At 35.7% G+C, this 11581-nt stretch overlaps 1 protein-coding gene across 1 annotated transcript; it reads right to left on the reverse strand.

Moving 5' to 3' along the window:
* Nucleotides 1–860: 860 nt before the first annotated feature.
* LOC110108221 lies at nt 861–1331 on the reverse strand. The gene has a single exon (XM_028700689.1). The coding sequence runs from the start codon at nt 1329–1331 to the stop codon at nt 861–863; it is 471 nt and encodes a 156-aa protein (XP_028556522.1).
* Nucleotides 1332–11581: the final 10250 nt, after the last annotated feature.

Consider the following 11581-nt stretch of genomic DNA (forward strand, 5'->3'; position numbering starts at 1 on the left):
AGCCGCGGTACCGAACAATACCGAGCAGGAGTGACGAGGCGCATTCTGATTGATCTTTGGACGGCGTTCGTCATCGACAAAATAATTTTTCGAAATTTTCTATCAAAAATCATTCTAGTTCATCCCACAAAAGAAAAAAAAAATCCCAAAGTCTCAAAATTAAAAGCTTTTCATTATCTTACACCCCAACAATTAAAAAAATTTTATGAATCAACAATTTCCAAGTAGAATGCATCGCCTATTGAATGAGTTCTGTGATTTGTACCTGAAATTATCTTCAGAAAGGTCGCTGCTTGGGCTGATGATTGTAAAACTGGAAGAATCATAGTGTTCATAAGGAAATAATAATTATATTAACTAAACAAATAGATCTGAATCTGTGTTAATGTAAAATTAACTCATTCGTAAATAGGAAAAAAAAAAAAAAACAAATCTATAATGAACAAACTGTTCAATGTATTAAAGATTTAACAGTAGATCTTAAATATCTAAGCCTGATACCACCGACAGAGCTGCTCTGAATCTGGAGACCTGAATCTGAGTGACAAGGCAGGAAATAGAAGATGATCGACCCCACAACCCATTAAATAAGGACAATGAGCACATCAGAAAAACCACAAAAAGGACAGCAATCGCTAAACACATTGTTAAATACGAAGTTTAATCATATTATAGAGGATTAATCATCCCAAATCATTATTAACACCTCAGTCAAGAATATGTTGATCCATCTACAACCCTCTTCTTCTTCTTCTTCTTCAAATCCTCATATTTCAGTTCGCATTACAATAAAGATGGAATCTTGCACGAGAATATGATCACTTCATGAATAAGAAGGAAAATTACAGAGCAAAAAAATATTATTGATTATTTATTACGGATAACTCTCTTTGCGAGGGGCTGCGCCAGAATCCCGTGCCGAAGAACTCCGGCCACATTTTCTTCTCCATCTCCGATACTTCCGCCGACGGCGACTTCGCCGGCCAAGGCATGGGTGGTTCCGTGGGAGCCGGGGAGGAGGCGGGTTTATCTTCCTGGACGGAAGCTTTGGGTTTATTGTTCACGCCAAGCAGGCCGGCCTTCTTCTTCCTCTTCCTCTTCATCTTCCTCCTCCTCATTGCCCGGCGAAACAGCCCCGCCGGAAGCTTTACAACGGTGAGTATGAGGAGATTGACAAGGCTACATGGACAACAACACACCACAGCCGCACATTCCGCCGCCTTCCCGCCGGCGACCTCTGCCAGACGCTTGCTTGGCTTCGGAGGCTCCTTCAAGATCAAAGACCGCTTCGTCGCCAGCGCTCCGCCTTTTGCCGGCGGCCTGCGTGACATTGCGAAGGGGTAGTCGCGATTATGCGATTTCTTGGATCATAACATCGCCGGCTTGTTTCTTGTCTCAAATGGCGGAAGGAGAGCTTTTAGCCTTTTACGTTTCGGCCTATCGGGTTCGGGTTGGTCGGGTCGGTCGATGGGATGTTGACCCGACGGGCCAACAGGCAGCAGTGCAGAATTCCTTCGGAGTTCCGACTCGCCCTTGCCTTCTGCCTTCAGGAAGGCAATTTATTATGCAGTTATTGTGTCCTCTGAACACGATAGGGGGTGATAGCATAGTCTACGTGGCAAGATGGGGAGTTTGATGGACAGTGAAATGTCATACTTTCTATCAGAATATACGTTTCACCGCGAGTCAAGGGACCTGTGATGACGCTTAGGATTTGCTATGGGATTTGTTAGTTTTGTAGGGTGGGAAGCGGACGCAACGGCTACATAGACGGCTACAGAGGTAAAATTAAGGTTTGACGCGTAGCAGTTTTTGAAGGTATGGGAAAATGTTTGTTGTTTGATTTGAAAATTAGAAAAATTTTGTATTTTATATTGTCACAACTGTATGGAATCCTGGTCCTAACTCCTAAGGATGTAGTGGTATGCCCAAAATTACTAGTTTAATTTATTTAATTAATAATTATTTTTTAATATTTAAAAAAAAAATCACAAATAATTAGGAAGGATTGATCTTAAAATAATTAAATTTATTTTAATAAATATAATTGGTAAGCCATAAAAATATATCCTAAATCAGGCATAAATTTTGAAGCATATTTGAATATAAAATTTTCAATATTAAATTCAAGATTTTTTGGACTCCCATTTTAGCAAATTTATGTATAAACCTAATGACAGCTAAAACCATCCAATCCCAGCTCAAATGAGCTCAAATAAAAAATATTAGTATAGTTGAAAACTCCAAAATATTAATTAGATGACAAAATGAACTCCTAATATGACATGTTTATAGTCAAATTGAGTGACACTATGAGTCGAATCCAACGAACTCATGATGACCTTGTTCTTATATAATTTAAGCACTCAAATGCTAAAAAAATGATCTATAAACAAGGAATTTGATATGGATCATTTGATTGAGTGCTTCGAATTTTCTTTAGATTTACGGGTCATGCTACTCCTAAAAATTTATAAATAGACATTCTCTTCCTACTTTAAGGGAATCTTTTGGCTAGAAATTAGAGAAAGCTTTGAGATTTCAATAATCATGACATGTACCATTAATAGCCTCATTGATTGACCATTGTTGCAAAAACCTCTGCCGTCCAATCATCCCGCTAAACCTTCATTTACCAACCGCCGCTGAATCTCAAGCGGCTCCATTGGAATAATAGAGGATGATGGGCCAACATTTTTAAATCACATATAGATAGTGAGAATCTTTTCAATTGTGCAAGATTATGATTTTTTTTTTGGGTCTTCCACATACAAAATTTCTAGTTTTTTTATTGATTTGTGTGCTAAATTTTTGTGCAAAACTAGGACGCATAGCTCCTCACTACCGCCATGAATTTCTTACCCCGCAACAATAATATATAAATATTTAATCAAATTTATATTTTGCATATATTTAACAACCTGAAAATTCCCCTTATAATTTTTTTTATAATGAAATAATTACTCAATTTTGATTCTGAAAATTTTTTGAGTCAGAAAGTTCTAATTATTTTTTTTAGAATGAAATCTAAAATCATTAAATTTATTTTAAAATAAGTATTATCAACTCATTATATATATATATTTGTCTTTCTGAATGTTTGACATAAATTGAAAATTGTAGAAATATTTTGAAAAACTTTTGACCAGCTTCAATTTCCAATTATTTCAGCTTTTTTTTTTGTAGCTTCTTATTATCCATAAAGTTTTTAAGATAATTTATTATTATTATTATTATCCTTGAAGTAGACAAATATCTTTAATTAATTTGGAATGATTTGTGCTCATTTCAATGATCTAAAAAACTTTTAAGAGTGTGATAATACATTTTCTATTAAAACTATTCCACAAAATCAAGAGAAAGTATTATGTGCTTAGTTTAAATGAGAAGAACCGTCCGGACATGTGAGTACTGTAAACACACTGTTAACACATATTGTGTACACTCATAGTCCGGACGGTCCTTCCCGTCCGGACTCCGCACAAAATAATTTCTCCAAAATCGAGCTCTAGCTAATTCTACAAGAAGCTAATCTTTAGATTGGTCCAAACCACAATGCATTGGCATGCCAAGCTGGCCTGAAAGAAATCTCATGAAATGTGGGGCAGGCAATTAGGAGCTGAATGCAACAGTACCTAGCTAGATTTCTTCCTTTAGGCATATATATATATTCTTAGGAAAAAAAGCGTTATAAGTCATAAAGCAATCAATCATATATGCATCAATTGAATGAAAACTGAAGGCAAAAGTACTTGTCAAGTTTTGGTAGAGTTGGATCCCTACTTTCCTCATTATAAAAGGAGACTTTAACTGAGATCTTTCACATGCAATCTGGCCTTGTGTCCAATTTTCCCTTGCATATAATGCAAATAAACTTTCTAATGCGAGAGGATGGTTGTCCAACCTTAAGGCATGAGAGTACTTTGCAAGATAAATTTGGCAAAGATAAGCTTTAAATGCATGACCACTGGATGGGGGACCTTCATTTGATCAATTAATGGTGTTTTTTTATTTTATTTTTGGCTAGTTTATGTGCTATATAGTAGTAATTGATTGTGTTTTTCATGAGGATTTGTTTGGTGAAGTGGTAATCACTAGCAAGGAATGAATGTCCAAAGCTATTTTAGTAGTCACTTATATGGGACTCATCATTGTTATTTGTAAGCTAATTACTCTGTTTATGCTGCTGGAATATATAGGGGGTAATACGTAATGAGACTTGAGCTTCATTTGAGACGGCTTTTTTATCGCTTCTTGAAGCAGCTTTTAGTAAAAAAATTAAATTTTTTGTACTAGAAAGTTGCTTTGAGAAGCAGGAAAAAAGCCGACCCAAAAAAAATCTCAGGCTTCATTAGAGATATATAATTTTCTTATTGCTTTCTAAAGCAATTTTTTAGTGCAAAAAATTCTAGAAAGCAACGAAAAAACTGTGGCAAAAAACTATAAAAAAAAAAGAGACTTAATTAAGTGTGCAGAAATTTTAATATAATATATTAAAATTTTATATAGTTAAAAAATATCAATCTAATTATAATAATTATTGAAAAAATAACATTCCCTTAAAGTCAGATATTCGAATCAAACAATTTATCATTTAGTACTCATCAGTCTAAAAAAAATACTCAAAGTTTGAAAAGCTACTCTAAAAATTTCCATTTTATAGGTTTCATTTGTGATAAATTTTTTAATATTTTCTAAAGTAGTTTTTTAGTACACAAATTTTTTGAAAGCAGTGAAAAAACAATGATAAAAATAATCCTAAATAAAATTATAATAATTAAAATTTAAAGAAGTGGTTTTCATGTTCAATCATAACTACAAAAATTGTGTCTATAAACTTCAATGGTATAATACAAATATTTTGTACAATATGCTTTTGTATTAATCAAATATGTCATCATAATAAGTATTTTCTACTAAGAAAAATTCAACTATGTTAAGATATACATGTTCAGTGATAATATTCCCATTCAATTATTCACAAACTTTACAATCATGTAAACCTGCTCATGTCAATCCCCTAACACTGGTTTGCCATTCCATCAAATTTTCTAATTTCTTTGCACCAATCCTCCAATATACAATTATTCACACTGTGTACATCGTTCGAACATATGAGCGTATACACTGCGTACACATTTGTATACAATGTGTATCAAATCAATGTACACAGTGTGTATGCTCACATTCCAGACGATTCTTTCCATACATGCTCCACACAAAATAATTTCTCCTTCCATTGATGTCTTCGTAGTCACTTCTTCACATCCTCAATTGATCAAAATGACTCCATCTTTGCATCAACATCATGTAATAGTACATTCATCTTTAGCTCTATATCCTCTCTCGATTCAGCCAACTAAAGAAAAGTTATATAGGATGAGTTTTATGCCTTTTCAACGGCTTTATTATTGCTTCTTAAAGAAGCTTTCTCGTACAAATTTATAAATTTTGTTCAAAAGTTATTTTAAGAAACAGTAAAAAAGTTCTTGCAAACAAAATCTAAATCTATAGCTTTTCCCAACTTTGATGAAGTTTTTATAAACCTTATTATCACTCTTTTAGATATTATCACTCAGTATCCATTTCTCCATTTTCATGACTCAAATGATTGTTCTGTTATATCCAAGGTGCACTTAATTTAGTTCTACATCTCTCTCTGGCTCTTCATATTCTACAATCTTACTGTGCTATTCTGTATAATATTGTATACAATATTATGAATCGCACTAATCTTAGTATACATTCAAGATATTAAAATCCATCCTGATATATTTATATCAAAATATTCTATTTAATTATCAGAATTAATTAAAGACTTGATGTTGTTGTAATTTTCAGCATTAATCTCGAGGCATAGGGTTATCATTAATATATAAGAATAGATCTTGTGACATTATTGATTAAAACAAAATGCAGAAAATTTTGGTTGACCTATATTAATATTATTGATTAATCAAGATTGCATTAAAAATTTGCTCAATCGATGTCACATTTGAATGTATCCTCCTATTTTTTTCTAAACATGACGGTCGGGCAACAAAGGTACAAATGTGGAGATCGAGCGATGATGATTCAATGAGAATGATTGGTCAATGAAAGTTCGACGATGGTGGTCAGGCATCTGACGAAGTTCGAATGATGGTTGTTGGGCGGCAAAAGTCAGATGATGAAGGTTTTATGATAACAATTGTGGTTTGGTAGTGGCAGTGAGCCTATGGATGACCGATGATGGCAGTCAGTTGGTGATTCAAAGGTGACTAGGGGTGTCAAAATGGGTTTTCATGTCGGGTTTGGCCTCAACTTGAAACTGCACTGCCTTCAACTAATCAAATTTGAACTCGACCCGATTAAGCAAAAGATTCAAGAATTCAGACTCAGACCCGACCTGTCGACTGGTTACCTAGCTAACCCGGCCTAACCTGTTATCCGATTTGCTAACAGGGTAGATTGGTAGCATGCCAGTGAGGGAGTGGGCCACAGGGGGCCAGCTCAGGTGCAAGGTGCAAGAGAGAGTACGTGTAACGCCCCAAGATGTAACTTGGAAAGAATTTGAAGCAATCCATCAACAATTTACCAGAGCTATCTATAACTTCAATCAAACAGTCTAGCAAAAATCTATAACATTTAAAACATCAATGTACAAGTCGATTCAAACCTCAAAAGATCATATACAATACTTAGGAACTACACTATGAACACAAATACATGAACTGAAATCTATCCTGTCCTGAGTACAAAAGAATCACTAAAACTAAAAGAACAAAAAACCTGGAGATTCCTGATCAACCTCAATCTCCTGCTCCCTTGCCCTGACCTGAAAATATTAACCACATATAATGAGCTTCAAAAAGCCCAGCAGGTCACCTAATACCTACAACTGAAATCAAAGCACGGTACTGTAAACAATATGCATGTTAGTCAATCAAATCCATAACAGTCTATTTCACATGATCAATGAATCTATGCAAATACGGAAATCAAATCAGTAGTCAATGGAGCGGTAGAAGAATCAATAAATAGTAGGAAGAACTTCATCAAGCTCGCCCAATACACTTCAAATCTCAGAAGAATCCGTAAACAACAGAAAATCAGTCGATCAGTCAAATCAATCATATCAAATCGAATCAATCAAAACAATACTATCTGGTCAATTAAATCGATCGGTATGAAATCATAAAATCAATACAATAAAGCCCAGTCTATACTAGCAATGAATCAAATGCAGCATTTCAATACAATGTAGAAGCAATAGTATCAATGAATCAAGAGACGAATCCATAGTATCCATAACCATAACATCAATGAATCAATTACAGTATCCATATCCATACAGTATCTATAACAATAGCAATGCGCAGTGACAGAATATAAATATCAATGAAATCGTACGATAACAGTAAGTCCGTAAATCCGTCAGTAAATCCAAATCAATAAAGCAATAAATCCATCACGAGTCAATGCCGTACACATGCATTTCAATACAATAGTCTTACTGAACAAGTGCAATCACTGGCTATTCGATAATCTATGTGCTGTTGTAGAAATCCATAGTGCTGTTGTAGATATTCATCCGTTGGTTCCATAAGAGTCGTCACTCTGTGCCCGTCGGCTGCCCGTCAGCATATTAAACTTCTTATGACTTCCAATCGTTATATCAATGATCAATAGTTTAAAGGAAAGCCCGTCGGCCCACCATCCTGTACAGGTCAAGTCAATCTCCAACCAACGGTTCAACCAGGCTCCACTTGTCTTTCAGTATTCAGTATTAGAATAGTATAACAAATCATATTCACATTCATATGCATATCAATTCAAATCAACAATTTCAGAAAATCAGAAATCGTACGAAAAATCAGCGGCATAACGGCAGTATACGGAATTTACACAAAAATTCCTAAAAATCATAATTTACAAAATTAATACAGAACGTGCACGACAACATTATAAGACTTCTATTCTACTGAAGCAACATCAATCAACAACCTGATATTTATTTATTCGATCAAAATCGCACAGAACCCAAAATAACCGGTAGAATCGTTACAGAAAATACTCAAAACGTGTAGAAAAATCATATCAATAACATATCAAAAGTTGTGCGGTGAAAGTTTCGTCAATACAAAATACGCGCGCGTTTTTCGGTAACGAAAACTCAAATCTGAGCCCAAAAATACCAAAACTCGACATCTTCGAAAACAGAAATAGGATTCGGAGTCCTTACCGCGAGATAAACAATCCTTCCGACAACGGCGACGGACGAAAAGCGCTCCGCGGCCTCCGAAATCCAGCTTTTCCTTTGCTTTTCTTCTCCTTCTCTCTCCTCAGATATTTTGTTTATAAAAATGATTTTTCTTTCTCATCAAAACGAGCTGATTTTCTTTTAAAACAAGCCTGATCGGCCAGGCCGATCGCCATATCGTCCAGGACGATGTGAACAAAATTCAATCGTCCAGGATGATATCTCTGGACGATAATTAATTTTCTCAGACGATAAAAACCCTTGCTCACTGACTTTTGTCATGCACTGATCGTCCCAGGACGATCCAAAATTGGCCTGGACGATCCTGGAAGGAAAATTAGATCTTGGAAGGCAAATCAAAGGAACGAGCTCTCACAGTACGGGTGTGGGGGTGCAAGTGAAAGCTTCAGGCAGCACGAGCGCCAGTGTTGTGCTGGTACGTATGTGTAGGCAGAGTAGCCAAGCCTGTGCGGGTGCGGGAATGCAGGTGCGTAGCTGGAATCGGGTCAAATTTGAGTTAGTGAGGGCCAATTTTTCAAACAGGTTATAAATTGGAACATGAACCTGACCCGTTTGTTAAACAAGTTGACTCGAATTTGAATTTTTTGGGTTAGGTTCATGTTGTGTCAATAATTGACACATAAAGGTGGCAAAACTTTGACAGAAACGGTTGACCATCAATGGTATGAATGCGATGATTGAGCAATAATTCGATAGTGGCTGTCGGGTGACAAAGCTTCAATGATTGCAGTGGGTTTTGTGAAAGTTGGACGACAATGACGTATAAGTGCTATTCTGACAATGATGATTGACCGGTGATGGTCTGAAGGCGAAGGCAGTGGTGTGATGGTGACGGTCGGCTAGTGGAGATTTAACGGAAGAGGTGGGTTGGCGAAGGTTTGATGGAGGCAATACTCTGGTGGAGCTCTAGGATTCTTCAAGCATTTGAACTCTCTTAAATCTCTAACTAATGCAACTCTTTATGTAGATAATTGGGGCATATTTATAAATTTTTAAGAATGACATGCACTGTAAATATAGAGAAAATTAGGAAAACTATATTGGATGATTTATATTTATTCCCTTAATCATAACTCAGATGTTTAGTATTTAAGTGTGTTAATGTTTTTAGAATTAAGAGATATTGGGCTCAATAGATTTGTCTCGTTGAGACATCTGATTTAACTATAAACATGCCAATTTTGAAAATTATTTAATCGTCCAATTAAAACTCTAAAACATCCACTATACTTTCAAGTTCTAGAGTTGGTGTTATATGGACTTGGATAGGAGCATTTTTTGTGTTGTTAGATTCATCTCGTTGAGCCAATTCATATGAGTATAAGTTTGTCCATATCAAAGTTTAGATGATTTTAAATTTAATTATAGATACTTCTAATTTAGATGGGAATTGATATTCATGTTTTATCTAGTTAAATTTTGATGATGTATCAATACTAATCTCAAAGTAAATCCATAATTTTTAAACTCATCATAGTACAAATAATATAGCCATTGCGTCCGCATCCCACCCTACAAAATTGACAAATACGCAATGCAAATACAAAATATATTAGTTTTATTTATAAAAGGTTTGTAATTCACTAATCTCAAAGTATAAACCAAATTTTAGGCATCAGTGGCATAGGCAAAGTAAAACTATAAATATGTTTCATCAATTACTAGGGGGCGAAAAATTTGAGTTAAGGTTGACTTATTTAAGAAACGGGCCAGTTCCAGTTGGGTTTCTAACTTATTTATTATACGTGTCAGGCACGGATTGACACGTGAACTTGCTTTTGATACAAAATTGATAAGTTTAATATATTTTTCCTTAAATTTTTTTACTTGTGAGTATAATATCTTATTTTTGATCAAATATCTTAAAATTTTTAATTATTAAGTTAATATCTTGTTTTACCAAAACATTCTAACTAGTTGGGTTCGAGTCATTCGGGTTGTTAACGAGTTGAGTTCGTGTTCGTCTTTTTGATCCGTTTATTAAACAGGTCACGTTCGAGTTGATTTGATTTGACTTGGGTGGGTTATATACGATTCCAACTTGTCTTCCCTTAGCAATTTTTTGAGAAATTAATAGGTGAAATTTATATTTACTACTTATAAATTTATATTTCAAATACTTAAATATTTATTTATTATATACATTTTCAATAACTAAAGAACCTTAACATATATTTAAAAGTTCATATTTTTCATATAATTCTATGATTAAATATTTTATAAGAAATATAAATTTAGATTTTAGATATAAACAAATTGATGGTTTATACATCATCGAAAAATTATCTTGATCGGGCACAAATCTCGAGGCAAAATCAAGTTGGAAACTTCCAAAATTAAAATTAGGATCATCCAAACTCTGATTTCAGTAAACTTACGGTCGTACTGAATGTCTAAAAAATATGAACCCAACGACACCAAATTCAACCCAATCCGAGCCCTAATGGATCCAAATCAAGGGTCAAAAGTATTGTTATAAGGTTCGAATCACAATTTATATTACCAAACACTTTCCAAAGATGTCGTTCTTCTAGTCGAATCGAGCGGCTCGACGAGACGAATCCAACGAGCTCAATATCACTGAATTCCGACATCACTAAGACATTCAAATGTCTATTAAACGGTCCACAATCAAGGGATTCAACATCGGCCGTCCATCCAAACCACTCCCAATTTTCTCTTGATCTTTCACCTATTTATAAGTTATGACACTCTAAGAAATCTATACATAGAGTCCCTTTTCCTCTTGAAAAGGGATGCCTTAGCCAAAGGATTCAAGAGAGAGATCAGAGATCGCTCGCCTCCTTGCCACCTAGACCACCACCCGGAATTTCGCCGGACCATCGCCTGACACCCTGAGCTCCGTTGGACCACCTCCTGACGCCATGAGCTATGCCTGACCACCACTAGACTCCCTGAGCTTCGTCGGACCACCACTTGACGTCCTGAGCTCCGCCGGGCCACCACATGATGTCCTAAGCTCCGTCGAACCACAACATATGACGTCCTAAGCTCGACCAAACCACCGCTTGACACCCTGAGCTCCGCCGGACCACCACATGACGCCTTGAGCTCCGTCAGACCACCACATAACATCCTAAACTCCACCAAACCATTGCTTGACACCTTGAGATCCGCCAGACCCCCACATGAAGTCCTAAGCTCTGCTGGACCACCGCTTGGCTCCCTGAGCTCCGCCGGACCACCACCTAACGTTCGGAGTTATTTCAAGCCACCTGTGGATACCATGTTCCTGTTAACTAACGCCCGAATTTTCAAGTGATGCCGTAATTCTACCAAATCACCTGGTGACCCCAA

This window comes from Dendrobium catenatum, unplaced genomic scaffold (genome assembly GCF_001605985.2).
Source record: "Dendrobium catenatum unplaced genomic scaffold, ASM160598v2 fragScaff_scaffold_1574, whole genome shotgun sequence".
In the NCBI taxonomy this organism is placed as follows: domain Eukaryota; kingdom Viridiplantae; phylum Streptophyta; class Magnoliopsida; order Asparagales; family Orchidaceae; genus Dendrobium; species Dendrobium catenatum.